The sequence below is a fragment of the Rhizopus microsporus genome (assembly GCF_002708625.1).
Source record: "Rhizopus microsporus ATCC 52813 unplaced genomic scaffold scaffold_18, whole genome shotgun sequence".
NCBI classification, from domain to species: Eukaryota; Fungi; Mucoromycota; class Mucoromycetes; order Mucorales; family Rhizopodaceae; genus Rhizopus; species Rhizopus microsporus.
In genome coordinates, this window is record NW_019671933.1 from 388,267 (window position 1) to 408,665 (window position 20,399).

The 20,399-nt window shown below is 36.5% G+C and overlaps 9 protein-coding genes across 9 annotated transcripts; 2 read left to right on the plus strand and 7 right to left on the minus strand.

Annotated features, from left to right (window-relative positions):
* Nucleotides 1-6: 6 nt before the first annotated feature.
* Nucleotides 7-3,589, minus strand: RHIMIDRAFT_240868 (uncharacterized protein; the record flags this gene model as incomplete). The annotated part of the gene is made up of 20 exons (XM_023609467.1): nucleotides 7-55; nucleotides 118-188; nucleotides 240-761; nucleotides 818-1,068; nucleotides 1,122-1,275; nucleotides 1,336-1,409; nucleotides 1,459-1,495; nucleotides 1,547-1,570; nucleotides 1,628-1,753; nucleotides 1,802-1,905; nucleotides 1,976-2,092; nucleotides 2,148-2,188; nucleotides 2,238-2,376; nucleotides 2,425-2,505; nucleotides 2,561-2,680; nucleotides 2,730-2,779; nucleotides 2,842-2,963; nucleotides 3,017-3,131; nucleotides 3,184-3,294; nucleotides 3,345-3,589. Coding segments are annotated over 20 exons (2,553 nt in total), but the record flags the coding sequence as incomplete, so codon positions are not given.
* A 551-nt stretch (nucleotides 3,590-4,140) lies between these two features.
* On the minus strand, nucleotides 4,141-5,779 carry RHIMIDRAFT_263693 (S-adenosyl-L-methionine-dependent methyltransferase). The gene is made up of 7 exons (XM_023611691.1): nucleotides 5,446-5,779; nucleotides 5,368-5,399; nucleotides 5,213-5,303; nucleotides 4,905-5,165; nucleotides 4,806-4,851; nucleotides 4,626-4,745; nucleotides 4,141-4,572 (listed from the first exon to the last, which is right to left on the minus strand). The coding sequence occupies exons 1-7, from the start codon at nucleotides 5,584-5,586 to the stop codon at nucleotides 4,373-4,375; spliced, it is 891 nt and encodes a 296-aa protein (XP_023463073.1). The 5' UTR covers nucleotides 5,587-5,779; the 3' UTR covers nucleotides 4,141-4,372.
* A 3,985-nt stretch (nucleotides 5,780-9,764) lies between these two features.
* Nucleotides 9,765-11,279, minus strand: RHIMIDRAFT_294545 (uncharacterized protein). Its single transcript, XM_023614096.1, has 5 exons — nucleotides 10,745-11,279; nucleotides 10,645-10,683; nucleotides 10,530-10,582; nucleotides 10,388-10,472; nucleotides 9,765-10,328 (listed from the first exon to the last, which is right to left on the minus strand). The coding sequence occupies exons 1-5, from the start codon at nucleotides 10,881-10,883 to the stop codon at nucleotides 9,910-9,912; spliced, it is 735 nt and encodes a 244-aa protein (XP_023463074.1). The 5' UTR covers nucleotides 10,884-11,279; the 3' UTR covers nucleotides 9,765-9,909.
* Nucleotides 11,280-11,931: 652 nt separating this feature from the next.
* On the minus strand, nucleotides 11,932-12,900 carry RHIMIDRAFT_51310 (uncharacterized protein). The gene is made up of 2 exons (XM_023615346.1): nucleotides 12,550-12,900; nucleotides 11,932-12,498 (listed from the first exon to the last, which is right to left on the minus strand). The coding sequence occupies exons 1-2, from the start codon at nucleotides 12,604-12,606 to the stop codon at nucleotides 12,130-12,132; spliced, it is 426 nt and encodes a 141-aa protein (XP_023463075.1). The 5' UTR covers nucleotides 12,607-12,900; the 3' UTR covers nucleotides 11,932-12,129.
* Nucleotides 12,901-14,338: 1,438 nt separating this feature from the next.
* On the plus strand, nucleotides 14,339-14,832 carry RHIMIDRAFT_51324 (uncharacterized protein). Its single transcript, XM_023615347.1, has one exon. The coding sequence runs from the start codon at nucleotides 14,363-14,365 to the stop codon at nucleotides 14,762-14,764; it is 402 nt and encodes a 133-aa protein (XP_023463076.1). The 5' UTR covers nucleotides 14,339-14,362; the 3' UTR covers nucleotides 14,765-14,832.
* A 68-nt stretch (nucleotides 14,833-14,900) lies between these two features.
* RHIMIDRAFT_240874 (uncharacterized protein) lies at nucleotides 14,901-16,263 on the minus strand (the record flags this gene model as incomplete). Its single annotated transcript, XM_023609468.1, has 3 exons — nucleotides 14,901-15,778; nucleotides 15,858-16,111; nucleotides 16,175-16,263. The coding sequence occupies 3 exons, from the start codon at nucleotides 16,261-16,263 to the stop codon at nucleotides 14,901-14,903; spliced, it is 1,221 nt and encodes a 406-aa protein (XP_023463077.1).
* Nucleotides 16,264-17,027: 764 nt separating this feature from the next.
* Nucleotides 17,028-17,932, minus strand: RHIMIDRAFT_240875 (mitochondrial glyco protein; the record flags this gene model as incomplete). Its single annotated transcript, XM_023609469.1, has 4 exons — nucleotides 17,028-17,496; nucleotides 17,546-17,604; nucleotides 17,653-17,762; nucleotides 17,806-17,932. The coding sequence occupies 4 exons, from the start codon at nucleotides 17,930-17,932 to the stop codon at nucleotides 17,028-17,030; spliced, it is 765 nt and encodes a 254-aa protein (XP_023463078.1).
* A 40-nt stretch (nucleotides 17,933-17,972) lies between these two features.
* RHIMIDRAFT_263710 (uncharacterized protein) lies at nucleotides 17,973-19,106 on the minus strand. Its single transcript, XM_023611692.1, has 3 exons — nucleotides 18,875-19,106; nucleotides 18,424-18,821; nucleotides 17,973-18,371 (listed from the first exon to the last, which is right to left on the minus strand). Exons 1-3 carry the CDS (start codon nucleotides 19,062-19,064, stop codon nucleotides 18,048-18,050), a joined length of 912 nt encoding a protein of 303 aa, XP_023463079.1. The 5' UTR covers nucleotides 19,065-19,106; the 3' UTR covers nucleotides 17,973-18,047.
* A 187-nt stretch (nucleotides 19,107-19,293) lies between these two features.
* Nucleotides 19,294-20,371, plus strand: RHIMIDRAFT_206917 (ribosomal protein S5 domain 2-like protein; the record flags this gene model as incomplete). The annotated part of the gene is made up of 4 exons (XM_023606945.1): nucleotides 19,294-19,547; nucleotides 19,601-19,769; nucleotides 19,829-20,182; nucleotides 20,237-20,371. The coding sequence occupies 4 exons, from the start codon at nucleotides 19,294-19,296 to the stop codon at nucleotides 20,369-20,371; spliced, it is 912 nt and encodes a 303-aa protein (XP_023463080.1).
* Between the last annotated feature and the right edge of the window lie 28 nt (nucleotides 20,372-20,399).

The following is a 20,399-nucleotide window of genomic DNA, read 5'->3' on the forward strand; positions in this document are numbered from 1 at the left end:
TTACACTGCAGGACTATCTGAATTACGCTCATACTCGTCCAGACATTCCTTTTCGCTATTTACTCAATTATATTATTTTCTCAAGAGATTCCTATTAATATATTTTTCAAAATGTACCTCATAACAACGATTTGTTTTGCTGTCTTTGCTCCTGCTTTTACCAAATCCTCTGGCTGTCTGCAATTACCCTAGATAAAGAATTGAGAACATCATGTCTCGTAATAAACTTTTCTATTTACTTCAATAAAGTACACTCTAGGAAAAGTATTAATGAGTTGAAATACTTTTTGAGAAGGCTTGTTTGGGCAGAGTAAAACGATATCTTGCAGACTATCTGGTTTGATATGAGGAGAACGCAGGTTATAGATAAATTTAAACATATTGATTGCTTCTCGATGCAAACAAACTAGGATATGTCCAGTCATACCCTGTGCCGAGTTCAGAGTGATGTCTTCCAACTGCAATGGCTCAGTGAGTGAGTAACAGAGAGGTACAGATGTATCAGTTTCTTCACTCATATATACAGCAGAAGGCGCACGGGTGCCTATCCGCTTAATGAGTGCTCGACTACCAGTAAGGATAGCATGCCTATTAGATGGCAACTTGGCTATTGTGAAATAGTGAGTTTTCCCTGAAGCAAATGAACAGTACTCCACGGGCTGTGAAGGTGACCAGCCGCCAATGTTTGCTGAATTCATTTCAAAGGGTTTCTTTCTGATGACTGGCACATTATCTGCAATATAAAATCTCCTTGGTGGTGGCTAATTAAATAGGTAAGTTTACAAGTCAAAGTAACATTAGAGAAAAATACACAAACCAGATCCTCCAGATCACGAATTTCCCTAGGACCTTCTGCGATATAGACACAAACATCTTTGTCCTTAATGATATATGAATTACTTGGATTTAGCAGAATTTCATACTCGTTTTTTGAGTGTAAAAACGTTTTAACAGCAAACAAAATGACTTGGGCTTCCTCAAATAAGTATAATGATGCTTGACCAAAGCTTATGCCACGTACGCAGACAGGTGCATTACCTGTATATATTTCATTACACGAGCCGTCATCTGTAGGAGCAGTGGCAGTTAGAGTATGTTCTTGATATTTTAGCCTTACATACCAAACTGTGCTTGCCATCCTTCATCATAATTATTGATGGGCTGTCTCTGATGTAACAGGTTGGTTAGTAGTGTTGATGCTCCTCTACAGCGACAATTCATAGCCAAGAGATACTGCTTAAACTCTCTTACACATATGATCTCCTTTGCAACCTTCTGATATATGGCTGTTCTCGGCGACAGATTGTATGTGTATATAGGTACGTCATGACTTACTGTGTGGCAGTAAAGTGACCATAATCGAACTGTATTCCGCTCATCTTCTTTTGAGGGATTTGGTGCATTTTGATCTGTGTAACATATCAGCAAATAGCAATTACAGCTCTCTTCCTTATTTACCTGATAATGTGAAAATGGCTGCTGCGTATCGTGCGTTCTATGAATTTATAAATGAATGCGTTATTTATTAAAAGGTTGAACTACTTACTACACGTAACAGCGTTTTCTCGTCCTACACGAGCCATTTTTATCAGCCTGTATACACAAACGAACCATCTTCACGACTTACCAGAACAGAACCATGAAGGAATTGAACACGATGTCCCCAGATTGAGTTGCGTTCCATCATTTTTAACTGCTCAGTGGGTTTATTGATATCGAGAAATACGACATTGAGATGAAATTGAACGCTTTCCTATAAATGTATAAGCATTTCTCAAGAGTGTCATCTCTCTCTTCTTACTTTGTTTAGAAAGCCATCAAGGATTTCAACCACTTGATCAAATTTAAATGATCCAACAATAAGAATAAATGGCGTAGATCCTTTGCTGACATGGCCTTCTCCCTCTAAAATACAGTTTGGCTCATTTGTCACACTGCGATGTTTTTGCGCGCGATTTTTTTTTTTTTAGTTTACCTTTTCTTTTCTGTAGGGTATCACATACGTCACTGATGAGCCCAGGAAGTACGACCAGCGCGATTACAATCAGCAACATCATAACAACGCGACTCCATTGGTTATCTGGTGTGATGTCTATATTTTTAAATGCCTCAATACAGCTGACCATTTCGGGCAGGATTCATTTTACCTCCATATCCTACAGTTGAAAGAGTGACCATGACAACATATCTAGTGATCGTTTAGCGCCCCTTTTCATTATAGCTCTAACTGTTCTTACAAGGAGTCTAATATAGTATAGCTTTCATGTCCATAAGTAGCTTCTGTATATTGAAATGCACATGTGCCATTATACAGCAGTACAATTAAAGTGCTGACAAGGTGGATCAGCTTGGTACTCAACGGATCACTAGGCCTATCTGCTGTTTGTTAAAAATAATGGATTCTAGTTATTTACAAGAGATTACCTGTTATTTGTAGATTAACTTTAATCTTCATGACGCTCTTGATTCTTAATAGCAAAACCCAGCTTCGAACAAAGTAAGGCACTGTGTTCCAAATAGAGTTCATAATGAGATTTATTTCGTAAATATTTGACCTTACCATATAAGAACTGCCCATTCGGGATATACACCGATATCAGGAATGGTATCGTTGTTAATAGCTCAATAAGACATCGAAAACTGAAAATGACTGACATTGGGTGCATCGTGATAAAGAATCCTAGCACAAGCAATTAAACAACTGCATTGTTTATAGTTTGTTTACATACTGATGATAAATGAACACAAGTCCCAGTATGCAAATACAAGACATGTAATCCTACGCACGCAGCAGCCGTCTTTTTAGGTGATATAGTTTATCAACAAATGCCTTTGACTTACCACAAGTTGTATGATCGATAACCATACATCCATGGCGGCTCCAAGTCAAGAGTATTTTCTTCTTTCATCTCCACAAGGTATGCTAAACAAAATAACAAATCAACTAAGAGATCTAAATGTACCTAAAGTATATCATGTCAACACTATATTAGATGCACTTTTGGACTCTACTCACAAAGAGTATGATTGTCTTTTTTGCAAATAATATATTTTTAATTCTTGTGATATAAGGATTGAACTCTAGAAAATATTTGATGTTCTCTCTTAAAGATTGGTTCTGTGCGTAGTATCTATCATTCATGTCAATACACTAGTACAAGATATAGTTTATCAACGCAATACCTCGCTAGTCTCTTTTGATTTCTATATTTTGCTCTAACAGTGCTGAGATTAACACGAGATTGTCTTGGAAAAGAATGCCTTGACTTTTTTGACTCAATGACTTCTTTGGCACTGCAAGGTATGAATCAGTACTGTTATCAGTCTATGTCTAGCCTACATACCTTGGATCAAGTGCGGGTAAAACAAGGTCCGGTGAAAGTCTTGCTTTGTTCAATGATTTATCACTCGGATGGAAACAATCAACTAGCATCTTTGGTCTACACTGTCTTTGTTGCATGCGATATCTTTTTCTACTTGTGATACTCTCAGATATTTGAGAAGACGAAGTTGTTTGATGAGTAGCTCCATATCCTTGCCCTTGTTCAATATCTTTTAGTAGATCCTCTTCACTTCTCTCCAAGCTCATGGATAAGATAGATACTGGCACAAAGAGAAAGAAAGAGAGAGAGAAAAACGAGTTTATGCAGCATTTACATCTTTTAAACACTAGAACTGACGTCGGTCTTTAAAAGCAAGGTTCCTGTAACTGAGATATAGGCTCTTTACAAAAAAAAAAAAAAAAAAGGCTTCAGCTGATGCCTCCAAGAGATGTGTAAAGAGAAAATGATGCGTTTTTGATAAAGCATGTATTATATTAAATGTTAGTATTACTGTTTGTAGTAGTCTATGAAGTTTGACCAGAATATTATCTTTTTTGGACTGCTTTTTCTTAATATAGTTCATGTTGATCATCCTTCTGATCATTGAATGTGATGATATTGTAACACTGTGTATCAATAGATGGCAAATGAATACGATGAAGCAAAGGAGACATAAAGATGGCCTTAATCAAAGTTGTAGACATCATATCATTATCCATTGTGTTTTGTTTTTCTGTAAAGCCACGGCAAGCAGGAAAAAAAAAAAGACTTGATTCATTTGACCAGGAACACACTCTTTAAGAAGTGAAAGATGACCCTCTACTAACACTCACTCATTAAAAGCGGATGATTACACATGTAAGTCTTTATTTCCAATGTTGTTTCTAAATAAGGAAACATGCTGATGGACATAGCGCATATGCAGTTGTGTAAATGACTAGTGAGCAGTGCATGCCTATTATGTGCAAAGCGCAGGAAAATAAATTCGAGCTATCTTGGCCAACAAGTGTAAATCTCAATAGGCAAAACTTTCATGTTTATTAACACTATTACAGAGCCTTTTGAGCGACAACTCCGTATGACTGAAAGCTTCCATGAACGTTATCCAAACAATGCCTAAACTCCTTTAAATATTTCTTTTGTTCAGCTTCATCCTTAAGTCCTAATGCAGGGCCATAAGAAGACATTGTTCCCTTTATAAGCTCAACCCAATTCCAGGCCATTCTCTTGGCTGTGCTTGAATTACTGGCTATTGATATTTAGTTTAATCTTATTTATCATACGTAATTATTAAATACTTACTAGTATCAAGTGTTGCAAACTTTACTTCTATTACTCTGGCATTATCAGCTCTTCTTACCAACCCTTCTAACTTTCTGCCAATAAGAGGAGTTTGTCCTCTTTCTTTACAGATTTTGTGCACTATAAAAAAGAGACTAGTCAGCAAGAGGAAATGTACCATAGTAAAGGGAATATATGTACTTGCTACTACGGTATCATAGAAAGCATCGTCATTCTTCCTTGGTATCTATATATTATACTTTAGTTATGATAGTTCCTTATAAACGATGTATATCTGACCTCTGTATCTGATTCTATAAACTGTATGAAACCGCCTGGTTTGGTGATACGTAAAACTTCTTTGATGGCTTTTGGCCACTCAACCTCTCTTAAGCCAAAGACAAAAAGACGCATATGAACAAAATCAAATGTATTGTCCGGATAAGGGAGCCCCTCAAGTACGTTTCCAGTGTTGAACGTGAAGTTTGCAAGCTTTCGGTTGATGACATCCACCATATCGCAACCATAATACTTGCACTTTGGATATTCGCATATCGTGTCCTTTGACATATCAGTATACCATTCTATAACTTCTCTTTATGTTTTACCATAAGCCACACGCCTGAACCACATCCAACATCCAATACGGCTAACTCCTTGTTGAAATCGAGATTCTTGGTTACACTACTTAGAATGTTGCTACAAAAAAGAAAAATTCATGTGTCAAAAAAGGGCATCAAATGGTTTCATCTTCCTTGCTTACCCCCCAAACAAGTCTTTAATAACAGAATGTTGCTACTTAGGCATGAGTAATAGTAATATTAATATGCAAATAACTTACTGCCATTAATCTAAACTGTTCCTCTTCGTCTTTTGGTAACCAGTAGGTTGAAGTTTGGACTTGGTGAAACTCTCTTTTGGAGTTTAGGGTTATGTCCTTTGAATTACTTTCATTTGCCTCGGTTTGTCTTGTTTTTGTCATGGTTCTCTGTCTTATTATTCTCTTTTCTACTGCTTGTTAGAAGTTTCAGCAACCTCTTTCGGAAAGATGTCTCTTTTTCATAAAGTGCGCTAAAACACAAACCTGACTATAGATTGTATCGATATGTTCAGTAGGAAAAAAAAAAAGAAGTATATAAGAAGTTTTTATCGTCTACATTCTAACAAATATGTTACATCTACCAACTGTACTTGATTATATTGTGCTACGGTGCACGTCCCGCTCCTGCTTGTTTTACTATTAACTCCAGTCTTTCCGCTACAATATTAACTAATTATATAGAGTAGATATATAATCTAGAGTGTTGTAGGTGTAACACTTCTCTTAATCTGAGAAGACTATGCATATATACCTATATATCAAGTGCTTAAGCTGGTGAGTATCTTAGAATCTAGCAGGTAAAACAGCTTATGTAAGATCAAGTTGTTAAAGTGTTCATTCGCAATCGATCTTCCTTTTTTGGAATATACTTCTAAATGCATAATATGTCCTATTCAGGCATATTTCACTTCATAAAAAAAAGTATTAAACATATTAGTCAAAAGAGTTGATTGTGGTTTATATGAAGTGTTCATGGTAGATTGCTGAGATAATGGTCATCGAGTAGCACTCTCCTGCACTATGCTCATGTAATAACTCAACACGATAATAATATTGTATAATGTTCATATCAGGCGGCTGGCAGCGTTCAAACAGAGTCGATGGTTATTGATATTCCTCTTTGAACGCGTGACATGTACCTTTTTTCTGAATATAATACGTTTATTCTTAATTTCTCCAAGAGTGTTTTTAATTTCTCTAATAAAACCCGTTGTTTAAAGCAATGTTTATAATACAATGTATATGTGAATGCATGTATGTAAAAGAGTACTTTCAAATAAGAAATAGATCACTGCTCTTGATCCCACTGTTTCATATATTATTACATGAATGTGTCCTAAGGTAAAGACCTATCGATAATGGCTACAAAAGAAAAGTATCTTTTTTTTTTGGGCGCTGTATGCCGCAGCTCGATTGGTTCAAGCCTACCATTTGAAACAGCCATGATAAAACCAACCAAAGAAAACGACAGACGTGAAGCTACGAATCCTAGACAAGACTTCTAACTCCGACATTCTAATTTACCGTCACCGACATGCCCACTGCATCCCAAGCACCACATCTAGAACTTTTTTTTTGTCAGCCATTTGCTAGTATTCTGCCACGAAAATAGAGCTTACAACCAAAAGATTTCTCACTCAGGTTAAGAGAAGATCATTGGTTCGCATAAACTGCTTGCAGTGGTAGAATTTTATGAATAATCCGATCCAAAGAAGCACAGCGATATGGATTGCATGTGTAGAGAATTGGATGATTTACTTGTATGAAAATAAATCGTTCATTCTTTCAAGAAACGAGAGATGGTACCAAAACAGGGTGTGGACCATGATAGACAGACTGCTTGATCTAATGGATGACGTAAAAGTGTTAAGGTGACTAACGCATACGCAACAGTGCATCACTCGACATATATCTAACAAACTAAATAAAGAAGATATTAGCCTCAAGGTCAGCGGTAGAAGGAAAAGAAATTTGGACGTATTGTATCATTACCGCTAATCTCTTTTCTTCAAAAATGTGCCAATCATTTTTTCCCGAAAAACGTGTCCTTTTGCTCTTACTAATCCCGGATATCGGACGCAAATGATGAAATCAGGAGAGATGAAGAAAACAAGTGATCCGACACAGGATCTTTATTCAAATACATTGGTGTGCTAAAGTACTAAGCTCTTATATCTAAACATAAAGAGGCTAGCTACTTACAACTGAGCGCACAGACCCTATTTAGAGTTTAGTACGTTTACACTTGTTAAGCCTAGCCTAGTCTATCTATCTATACTTGCTTTTTTCAAGTAGACCATCAAGATGGATTTTTGTAACGTATATTCCTTGTCAATAATAAAGAGATTTCCAAAAGCGTTCTAGTCAATAAATATAAAAAACCTTGTGAAGTACTATAAAATCAATAAAAGCGATTTTTATTTATATAATGATCAACATATCGTCAATCACATGTACACAGGGGAAAAGATGACGATGAAAAAAAGACAAAGATGCACCAGATTTGTTCTAACCATATTTTATGATCACTTTAAAAAATAAAACCAAAAAAAAAACTATTACATTTTGTTAGAGTAAAAAGAATAAGTATGACTCATTCTATTTTGAAAATGATAAACAAAGCCCTTCTTGTTATCAAGTGTTTTGATTTGCGACAAAACCTTTAAACCGCCAATCCCTTCCGAACAGGACGTATTGTTTACTATGATACCGGATATACGTTTTGACCAATCAAAATTAATAAAAGGAAAAAGACGGAATTTGCGGATAACCGTTTTGACAGATCAAATTATATATAAAAGGGGAGCTCTCCTTTTTTTTTTTTCTATTGTTATTCATATTCCTTTGCATCTTTTCTTTAATATAAACAAACATGGGTCTCTCAAGTCATTTATCCAAGTTATTCAAGAAGACATTCTCTACTACTAAAGACGAAGAAGTTACTACAAATAACAATACACCTGCTGCATCGATCTACAGTGCTGACGGTTCTCGTCCTGCTTCTATCGTAATTAATACTGGTTTCATTCGTGATCCTACTCGTTGTGGTAATACTCCCGACGTTCTTGGTCAATATTATGATCCTATGGGTGGCAAATTCAGTCTTTTGCATGGTGTTGATCCAACTAATACTGGCGCATAAACCATCACATTGTATGACCAAGATACCCGCATAAACCCTTTACCGGTCAACTCATTTTTTATAACGGCATTTTGTTATCATTTGACTCTTACAATAGACCTTCTTTTATTACAATCATTACTATTTTTATTCATTATTATTACTACTATTATTATTACTATCATTATCGGTTAATAAATATTTTCCAAGATCACTTCATTATGAATTTTACTATTTTGATCTATTTCATACCCGAGGGCGCTGAACAGCTGGTGTAACAGCAGTTCCGACTTTTAATTCTTTGCTGGCAACCTCTTTCTTTTCTCTCTTGCTCTTTTCTTTAAAAGTTAGAGAGAGAGCATAAAGATCAAATCACTTGAGCAACTGTAAACACTAAAGAAGTAACAAAAATCAACATATGACGTCGTTAGCTACTCTCTACAGCGAATCAAATGAGGATTTTTATCGGTTTAGGTCAAAGAAACTACTACATTGATCGATAAAAAGAGATAAGATACCGAAGAGAAGTAACGCTAGGGAGTATATTGCTAGGATATATTGTGTTAAGGACAACAACATCGTCAACTCGAATCCTCAACAGTCATTTACTCCCTTCACAACTTCGTATACTCGGTCTTTTTCAGGAGAAAAAGTCTCTTTTTTCTTGATTGATTCCAAAAAGCTCATGCTGAATCCTAACGATAGATTCAAAATATCTGAAAAAAAAAAGAGATTTTGCATATCAACTCTTCTTTTCAGACATTATTTCACATAAACAAACAAGTTATTAGAATTAAATTATAATATCACTTATCAATTCTTTTAATTGTTGTCAATAGCTCTTTACACTGAAAAGCTCATATTTGTAGGATGACAAGGTTGATATACTAGGTTTTACCCAGCATGAAGAATAGCACAACACCTCAATCATGTCTCTCTCTCTCCATGTTGTATTATATATATAAATATATATATATATATATATATTGCTGAGTATGCTTAGCTACACTGTTACTTGTTTTGGCTTGTGACAGTTTAGTTAGTCTGAGATAACACTAAAAGAAGCTAATTTCACAAAAGATATTTGTTTCAGGCGCAGAAACAGTTAAAAGGAGGCACATTCATCATTATCTATACTGTATAGTCCCACTCTTGAACTAGCATCTCCCTATCATTAGTAGCTCGTGAGATGATATGAAAAGCATTCTTAAAGAAAAAGACTACATATATATATTATAGTGATGTATTTCCAACCGCGGCAGATTAAGCTGCGATAAGTTTCTTAAATCGGTTAGTCTGAACCGTGTCTCTTCTCAGCTCCTTTGTTGTAAAATATCTTACGCATTGTTAATATCAACTCAACCATTGTCAATGCAACATATTAAGTCTGACCTGGGCAACAATAACTAGATCAACCCAAAAAAAAAAAAAAGCAGAGAGACAAGTGAGTAGATGGTAAATTGAAATGTGCATTTTTTTTATTATTATTCATTCAACTGAATACTATTACAACCTAATATACACAAAAAACTAAAGATTCTTTTTAAGTAAAAAGTTATATCTTTTTTTAGAAATAATATAAATTAAATTAACATGTAACCAGCGGCACCAACAGCGATCAAAGAGAGAGCAGGCTTGACCATGGAACCAGCAGAGGTGGACTTTTGAGCAACGGAAGAAGGAGCAGTGCTAGTGACAGCAGATGGGACAGATGCAGGAGTGCTAGATGTAGCGGCGGCAGCAACAACAATAGGAGCGGAAGAAGAAGGAGCGGCTGATGAAGCAGCAGCAGCAGCAACAACTGGAGCACTGGATGAAGCAGCAGCAGCGGGGGCGGAACTGGCAGAAGAGTTGTTTCCGCTAATAGCAGTAAGAAGCTTACCATCGCCCCAAGGGATCTTTTCACCAGTAGGCTGAGTCTGTTGAGGTTCTGGTGTCAATTTGTCGCCATTAGCAGCGACAATACCGAAACGAGTTGTCCATGCTTGATCTCCTTGAGAGCCTATTTATATATATATAAGTCATTTTTGTGTAAAAAATCGAATTCATTCGTGTCGCAACCTGTAAACATGAAGAAATAGACTGCAGAGTTTGGTGAAACTTGAGGAGCAACGAATGGGTACTTTAAGAGGTTAGCAGGAACACCCTATATATAAAATCATGTAAGTGCTTTGCTGTTGTTGTTATTGAAATGTATAGTTACAGTAGCAACAGTGGCCAACTTTTTCTGTTCGAGGTTGCTTCCAGTCATGAAATCTATACAGTGCAGACAAAACTGTTAGTTGCATTGGAGAATCTATTGTCTTATTATTCATTACCAATTTGGTATGTTTCGCTAGCATTCTTTCCATCAAAGGCTATAGAAAAAGAAAGGAAAGCTGGTTACTATCCCGTTGTCGATCCATACATTATACATACTCCAAGTGATGTCGTAGCTTTGACCTTGAACTTGAATGGTTCCGGGTGAAGGATAGGTAGGGGCCACAGCAGCTTCGACATTCACGAAAGCAGCAATAAGAGCAGCAGAAGTAGCAATGAATGTCTTTACGGAAACCATTTTGTATAATTTACTTTTTATGTATAAAAAAGAAGAAATAAAGAGAGAAAGAAAGTCAGGAATCAAATCCTCTTATACTCGAGGATTGCCACACAAATCAGGTAATCATTACTGTGGTTCACTGCCTCAAAAAAACAATATGGTTGTTACACCTTGGTTTATAAAAAGAAAACATGTCCTGGCGGGGTTTGCTTTCTATAGGGCTTGGGTCTGTCGACTGCCATGAGGTTAGTGTTACAGGTTTATTTTTATAAAAAGCATATCGCACGCTTTTACCAAGGTAATAATAAATTATATCACGCTTGCACGCTTTTTGTGAATTAAAAACAAAATCCCGTGGCTCAAGTCACGTATACACGGCATTATAAAAGACCAATTGATATTGCAATTAATAATAATGTTGTTGTTGCTGTTGTTGCTGATAGCATCCGTGCGCACGCACGATCAAAGCCCGTTTAGTAAACAAAAAAAGAAGGGAAAACAACAAAAAAGAGGGAGGCTTGAAGGGAGAAAAAAAAAAAAAAAAGATGCCTATTTTTTTTTTTTTTTTTCCCTTGACAGTAAAATGATAGTTGATCACTTTGTTGGCATCAATTTTTTTTTTATATTTTAATCGATCCATAGTTTTTTTCATAATTTTTCCATTTAGCCTTTATTTTATTTAGCTTCTTTCTATTAATATATACAAATATAAACAAAAAGCTTTCCCTCGTTTGGAGATACTCCTACAAGGTCGATAATAAAGGCTTGTACACTTTTAGCAAGTTGGCATGTATACCAGTTTGAGGCATATATCTCTCCCTTGAGTTTATCTGTGTTGACAACCTTTCAAGTGACAAAAAGATATTGAAAATACGTTCAGTTGACTGCAAAACAAGAGAAAAAGGTCATCGACATGTCCACTTGTAAATAAGGTTTTCTTTACTCCTCAAAAGACAAATTACACAGAATTGCATCTCTAATTGATGAGGAATTACTAGCTTTCGATATCGACATTTTCCAAATCTTTTGCGACATGGCTATTCATGAAAAAAAGGAGGTGTGACTGTGATTGGGATGACACATCCAAAAGATGGAAAAGAGATTATGCTGAAGATCCTGCTGTATGTGTATGCGTGTGAAGTAAACAAAAGTGTAGAATGCAGATTTTTTATTATGTTATGCAATTTGAATGCAATATTGTATTTTTTTATACATGTATGTTATTTTTTAAGCGATGCAAAACATAAAAAGGAATATTTACAAATTAAAGGTGAAGAGCTTGTTGATGTTCCATCAGGGGGACGGAGGTACGTCGAGGTTTAGGTTGGTAATATAAATAAGTAGTAAGGTCATGATTATCTTCCTGTGATGAGTATATGGATGATGGTGAAGAAGATAAAGAGGGTGATAAAGAAGGTAGCTTGTGTAATTGACTAAAGTAATTGGAAGCATTTGATGGCGATGGTGCTGTTGTAGTTGTAGTTGTAGTTGTTGAAATACGACGATTATTAGGTTTAGATATAGAATTATTTATATGAGGGAATCCATTAAGTTCAGCATAATCATATCCGAGCATAGGATGGTGACGTAGAGCATCTTGTCTGAGGCATTCCTCTGAGCAGTAAAGTGAATCCTACAAGATACATTAGTATCTAGCAGAGTAAAAACTCGACATTATACTTACAGAGTAAGGACTGATAGCATTATCGCAAAAGGTACACCAATTAGTATCGCACATCATCTTTAATGGTTTTTGTTTTATAAATTCATATCAGATAAAAACGACCTAAAATTAAGCTGGCCTTTTTATACATTTTTCGGAGTGTAAAGAGGTTGATAGGGAAGCCGATCTAAGTTACTTTTTTGTCAACCCCAGCTTTTGTACAAATCAATATGTGTCACTCTAGGTTTCCAGACCAACGCATCAACAATTCAGGAGTCGAATGAGTAAAAATTGATTGGCTATTGTGTTGCTAGGTTATTTTTGCGTCATTTATTCTAATACCCGATCAAACTGGCATAATCCCCTCTGCCTCTCTCTCTCTCTCTCTCAAACTCTCACCCTTTTCTTATCTCCCCTTTTATACATTTACATACATATATTGCATCATTTTAAAGTTTTGCTGTTTAAAGTGGTAAATACTTTAAAAGGGAATATTTTAACTAAAGAAAAATTAAAAAGGATGGCAAGATGTCATTACGTAGCAGCCAAGAGGATGACGAAAGGTATACTTTTTTTTTCTCCTAGCTGAAGTTGTTCGGAGTTACCTAATCAGTGCGGTTGTATAAGGTGTTTTGATACATGCGTGGAAAGGGAAAACTTGTTTGGCTAATAATAAAGTGTGCATACGCCCTTTGGCTGTTCCAGAATATAAGCATGCAAACATTCAAGGGCCATCTCACAGAAAAAAAATAAGACCGAAAAAAAAAAACTTTACAGTTTTTCCAGCCAATCATTTTCATCTCTTTAGGTTGGCTGGATCCTTCTTGAATTTTCGGGAGGTGTATACGTCGCTGTGTCGTCGTTGGTGGGTGATGGCTAGTACAATGTGCTATTGGTGCTCATGACAACAGACCCTATCTCTTTACTCTCTCTCTCTTTTACTCATCTTTTTCTCTTTCTGAGCACGTTCTGTTAAATTAAATGCATGTGTAGATGTGTGACAAGCTTCCTTAAAATAGGCGATAGAAAAAGGACTTGCTATCTGCTATGACCTGCTCCTGTCTTGATAGGGCCACGATCGAGTATGACAAGCAGCTAAAATCGCGGCAGAGACAAATGATAGGGAACAGAAGAAAAGCATATGCAAATAGATAAGATAAAGAAGGGGGAAAGAAGAAAGGAAAGAGACTGAAGACATGTTAAGCTTATCTCTCTTAAAGTGATAACCTTTTTTTTTTTTTCTTTATTTTGCTTTACTTTATTTTTTTTTCTCACGTCAAACATGAATGACTCAATTAAACAGGCTCAAGAGAAAAAAGTAATACTCAAACGCGTCCTCTCTTTCTTGAGATTTTGGAAGGGTGAGAAATTTTATGCTAAAATGGCGAGATAAATACTAGTATTATAGCCAATCATTTCTCTGTTTCCGCTGGGGACAATATTATTACAGCATCTCTGTGATGCAAATACCAAGCAAAAGTTTGCCTTTTACAAACATAGGCCCGTCTTATACAGCTCAGTTTTAAACAGTGCGTCTAACCACGTTAGAGTCTAGTTTATGAGCTGTTTAAGCAAATAAAGACAGAGAAAAGAACTTTCATAATCATGATGTAATCACTTTCATTTCATCTGTGTCTTTAAATACATTAACATATACGTGTGTGCGTGTGTGTAGCTTGGAGTACCTAGGCTGTAGTGCAAAACGTCATAATGAAACTATTAATAAAATAAAATGCATTGAGCCAATCAGATTGTTAATCATGCAGACACCTTAAACTGTATATAAACCAGACTTTCCTCTGTTCCTTTTTTTTCTCTTTACTCTATATTCAAAATGTTCTCTTCTCACTCTGCTCCTCGTGGTGTTCTTACTGTTAACTTGATTGAAGCCCGTAATCTTCACAAGGAAGATACTGCTGGCCACAATGACCCTTATGTCGAACTCTGGTTAGATGAAGACTACAAGCAACGTTCTGAAGTTGTCAAGAATACTGAAAACCCTGTTTGGAACCAAACCTTCACCTTCAACATTGATGAAGGCTCCTCCAAGCACAAGCTTTACTTCAAGGTCATCGATAAGGATGTCGTTGACTCTGACAAAATTGGTAGCACTCACTTGGACTTGACTGACATCTTCAAGGGTACTCCTACTGACACTTGGGTCAACCTTCCTGCCAAGTTGGGTCTCTCTAGCCATGGTGAACTCCATGTCACTGTCCAATTCACTCCTCAATAAGTTGTATACCTTTTTTTCTCTCTTTCTGTGTGAATAGCTATTGTATGTGTATACCTTTCAAAAAAAAAAAAATCCGCATAATGAATAAAAAAAACGACGCGTTTCTGCATTGTTTTTTGTGTATTAAAAAAATAGTTTATTTTAAAGGGACTTTTGTATTATTATTATGAATAGGTACTGCACTTCCATCTGGCATGCATTTATACTCTTGGTCGCGCCAGGATATTCGAGTCCCAGCCATGGCATAAAGGTAAAGAGGAAGCGCCAGTATTTCTCGTGATAGCCATGCTCGTAGAAACCGAGGTATAGCAAGACGTTCGTTCGCGACTGCATGCTCGACAAGTGTAACATAAAGTACATAATCGTTTATAAACCAGAGCAGCCAGTGAATTCCAAAGAATGTGACAATAGAAGTGCCAAAGAGAGCACGGGAACTAAAGGCGCCGAGGAGACCACAGAGAATAGATTCCGTGATCGGTTCAACCAAGGTAGCTGCGGTCACAATATATTTTCGAAGACGTACCCATCGTGCTCGGCGACGAGAGTATCCCTTGAGTGAAAGTTCCCCAAGAGCTTGGCAAGCAGCGTCTGCACTCATGCTGTGTCGTAAGCCTTGGTGCCACAAGGCTTCTCCAATGACGTTATCCTCAGCCATGTATTTGCCAAACTTGACTAACCCTCCTGCCTTCTCAAGATCTGAGCGTCTGTACAAGTTTGATTTACCCATAACGCATGATGCAATACCTACGCCGTTGATAGCCAGATACATCTTGGCATGGTTCGTGTCTAGAAAGAGATGTTCAATCTCGGCCGCGTAATTCTTGGGTTGCACAGCCAATGGTAAATGATGAACAAGGCCAATGCCAGGACGGGATAGTTCATCCACAGAGCGTCCAAGTGTGTCTTTATCAACATAGACATTTGAATCAAGAATCCAGAGAATATCATACTTTGCCTCTTCGTACGATCGAACCATATTATTGATTTTAGGATTAATACCTACTTGACGATCACCTGTGTGTATATATAGGTGTGTGTGGGAGCATATAGAATCAGTGATTGGCCCCCTTGTCTTGCTTTTTATTTCAATTACCTACGATCAATCGACAATCTACAGAGGGATATTCACACATCAATTGATGAACAACTGATATCGCTGGGTCATGTGGAGATGCAACTGAAAATAATAGCTCGAATTTAGGGTAGTTTTGGGTAAAGGATGATCGTAGGTTAGTCTCTAAATCTAAATCGATGCCTTTCAACGGTCGAATGATTGTTACGCCCTGAGCTTCGTCGTGGCTCAGCTTGGATGAGACAGGTCGAGGTTTATGTCGATATCTTGATTGGCTATAATAATGTATGACAGTTTCTTGGTCAGCAGTAAACTTTTTTTTATATTATATAACTTACGTAATATATTGTCCATATAAACTAAGGATAACAATAAAGGAGTACCAAGCGAAAAGTACATGATGAAGTATGGTAACTAAAAGTGACATTGCCGAATTAGTCTATTGTAATCTATTATTTGACATTCAAGGAGAGAAAGACAGACAGAGTGGAAAAAAAGGGGGGTGAAGCGGAAAAAAAGAAATTTAATTAATTTTTTTCACTCATCTCTATTCAAATGGCTCATTTCGAAAATATACAAACTAAAGAAACATATCCTCTGAAGCCAAATGAACCTGTCACTCTTGGTAGAAATAAATATGGCCTCAAAGGTCGTTATTGTAGTAGAGAACATGGTATATGGATATATTATGTTTAGTTTAGGGTTAGTATTTATATGGCAAACAAGTCAAAGTATCACTATTAGAAAATGGAAGATGCTTTTTGGAGAAAGTATGCGCAATGTATTATATTGACACATAGCCACTACAAACAGAGCTTATTTCAAATTAGTTGACAGATCATGCAACTCTATTGAATTCAGTACATTTACCACTAAAAAGAGAAGTAGAGGCATTTGATGGAGATACGATAACAATAGGAGTAAAGAAAGACAGAAAGCCAAAAAAATAAGGATTAACATTATAGTAGACAGAACAAAAAATAATACTTAGATTGCCAAATTCAAAAGAACCAGTGTATCATATTACTGTATGTGAAGATGAACCATTAAATGCAAAGGAAGAAGTAAGGGACAAATTAGAAAATAGTGAAGATAGTGAAACAGAGGAAGAAAAAAGTGAAGCAGAAAGTGAAAGTGAGATATCAGACGAATCTAGTTTATTGGGAGATTATGAATAAAGCTTCTTTTTATTTATTTTGAAATGAATTCATTCACATCCTTTAGCCAGCGTACATATTCTTTTTGTTCTTTGTAATCTATGTAGTCTGGTAAGAACGTAGCCAACGCGGCATTGACACCACGCTCTTCTAAGAATCCTGTAAATGTTGCTTGAAGACCCTGAGAGAGCTCTTCAAAAAGTGGACCCATATAGAGATCCTGTCTCTGTTCCCCAATGTCATGTCGAAAGATATCGTGATGGTCAATCTCACCTTTTCTAAAATATCGAATGCCTTGAATATGGAAATAACCATCCTGAGCGATCGTACTGAGGACAAGGCTACCCTTGTCTTCTTTTTCTACCATCACAGTTGTTCTTACCGGAAATGATTCGTCTTCTGGCTTTTTTAGTTCTACATATTCATCTTCTTCTGGTATTGCTTCTCCCTTTTCTTCTTCTACGATCTTATTGATATCAGAAATTGAAAATATCACGCTTACTCTACATATACAACATAAGAAAATCACTCTCTTTTGGTTTTTCTATTTACTTTTCGTTTCCAAACGAACGCTTCAGAGTTACTTTGTCACTACCCTCTTTATCTTCAATCTAAACAAACACTTAACAAGGACACCTCTTTTTACTGTATTGCCTTACCTGAAATATGTTGGCATCTAAGAATTCCTTGACAAAAGCAGGGGGTTCATTCTTGTCGCTTTCCTCAAACTGTATCTCTTCTTGTAACTGATGAGCAAGATCGGAATCAACTGCTTTGTTATTAGTTTGTAGGTTGATCAAGATCGTGTCTACCTTCACCACTGCTTAATCTCGGTATGGATAAAGTCAAGGTCCTGAGTGGATTAAGCTGATATCTTACAGTAGGTGCCCTTGTTACTCTGCTAACTACAGGAAATAAACCCTTGATGAAGGTAACCATAAGAGAAAAAAAAAGAGGTGATCAAAAAATTGGAGAAGGGTTGGCATAGTGATACACTGTTTCCTTATTTGTTTTTTATTGTCAGAAATAAAAAGGGTATATTATTGTATGATGATTACATACGAAGATGCTTTTTAGATGATTTCGTATTGACTTCATCAGAAGAAGAAAAAGTCAGCAAGAATGTCTTGGGCAACAAGTTGGTCATTCGTTTCATTGCCCAAAATGTAAGATTTAGAGGAAAGAACATGCAGGTCATGATGAATCGTCTTGGTCTTTGTTCAAGTGTATAGCAAATGTACTGATCAATGTCTTGTACTTTTTTATCAATGGCCATAATCTTTTCCTCTGACCATAGACGAAACTCTAAATCTCTCTTTTCAATGCGTTTCATAGCTTTTGCTAATTGTTGGATATTTGGTGCAATACCATTTGTTACCTAAATTCTACATGTAAATAAACAAAAACACACATCAATACACACACTTTACTTGTCCTAAATCCTTTTTGGTAGCAAACGCTCTTCTTAGATCATACAGCTCCTCTTCCATGATATCCAATTTCTTTTGTAGTCTGTCCAGTTCGCTTTCATTGATTGACACCTCATTCTGTAAGAACAACGTCCGCTCTCTCAATAGCGCCATAACATGGACCAGTGGTTTCACACTGGCGGCTAAGACAAAAACGGTAATATTAAATGAACTCATGTACTTGTCATGATTGTTAAGGAAGCGTCGACTGTAATAGAGTGTGTAGCCTGCCATCAGTGGTGACAGAATAACCCAAGCAAGTCCCATGAGCTCATGCTTTCGGAGCTCTTGTTCCAACTCGGTTTTGTTCGCTTGGCTTATTCGGCGAGATCTTGCACTTTCATAGTACGTCCATGGCACTGTAAACACATGAGCTTATCTTGTTTATCTCTCTCTTTTTATATAGTTTTACCTGTAATCCATTTATAGACATAATACAATATTAAAAGTATCAAAATAAAGTCACCCCAGTCTTCGGCATTTCCTACGACAAATGCACCAAGAGTTGGAATAACTGCTAATAGAATAGGCCATGAAATAGAATTCAATGAAACTTGGATTTCAGATCTATCTGGCCGAGAATTCTTTTCTTGTAAAGGCATGTTTTAAAGAGTTTTTTTTTTAAAAAGAAAAGAAAAGAAAAGAAAAGAAGAGGAAGAGAAAAATGCGAAACCAAAACATACGCGGTTTTGTTGATCTCTCTTTCTCTTTCTCTTATGCAAATCGGTCCTACAAATCACAAGACCCACCCTTTTCTGTTTTGTGACGCGATAAGCCACTGTTTTATATTTCTTTGTTTCCCTCTTTTTTGTCTGGCTTTTTCCTTATAAAATGCCTGCACCCCTTATTTCACCTGCTGAGAAGTCATATATTGAAGAAGGCATTCAACAAGATTGTCGTGCAGATGGTCGAGCTAGACTCGAATATCGTCACATGATTCTAGAAACAGGACTTTTATCACAAGCAAGCGGAAGTGCACGATGTCGTTTAGGAGATAGTGACGTGCTTGTAGGTGTCAAGGTGGAAATTGGTGAAATTGAACAGAATCAACCTAATCAAGGGCGTATTGTTTGTAATGTGGAATGGTAAACAAAAAAACAGCTGCTATTTAGAAATAATAAATTAAACATTTTAACAGCTCACCAAGTGCATCTCAACAGTTTGAAGGACGTGGAGCAGATGAAATCAATAACTCATTGACAATGGCTGTTGACAGGCTATTTAACGGACCACAAAGTGGACTTGACCTTGAGAAATTATGTATCATACCAGGACAACAATGTTGGATTATATATATTGATGCTATGGTAACCTCCCCCTTTTTTTTTGTCAAAAGTATAGAATACTGACAAGTATTTTCTAAAAGGTCATGGATGCCGCAGGCAATTTATTAGACTGCATCGTCATGACAGCGCGTGCTGCATTATATAACACACGTATTCCTAAAACCGAAATTCAAGACTTGGGTGAAGGCGAATATGAATTTGAAGTCATGGATGACGTGGAAGATGCAGAGCCTATTGTCGGTTGGGAGAATTTGCCAATCACAGTGACTTTATACAAGATTGCAGATAGATATATTATTGACCCCACGATTCTTGAAGAACTGTGTTCTCAAGTAACGTTAACAGTGGGCGTTAATCGAAACGGATCTGTTTGCAGCATACAGAAAGGAGGAAATGGCAGCATTGAACCGAGCCTATTAACAGAAATGATACAGGTAAAATATAGGACATAGAATGTATGTATATGATTGATATTCATCTGCTCTTAGACTGCAACTACTTTAGCAAAGCCTATGCTGCAACAATTGGATGCTAAATTAATAGAAGAAGAAGATCAGGTTCAAGAAAAGAGAAGAAATGGACTGCCAGTTGAAAAGCTTGGATTCTTTGCTTCTGTCATTTAAACACATGTGTATATAGTTTTAATAAATT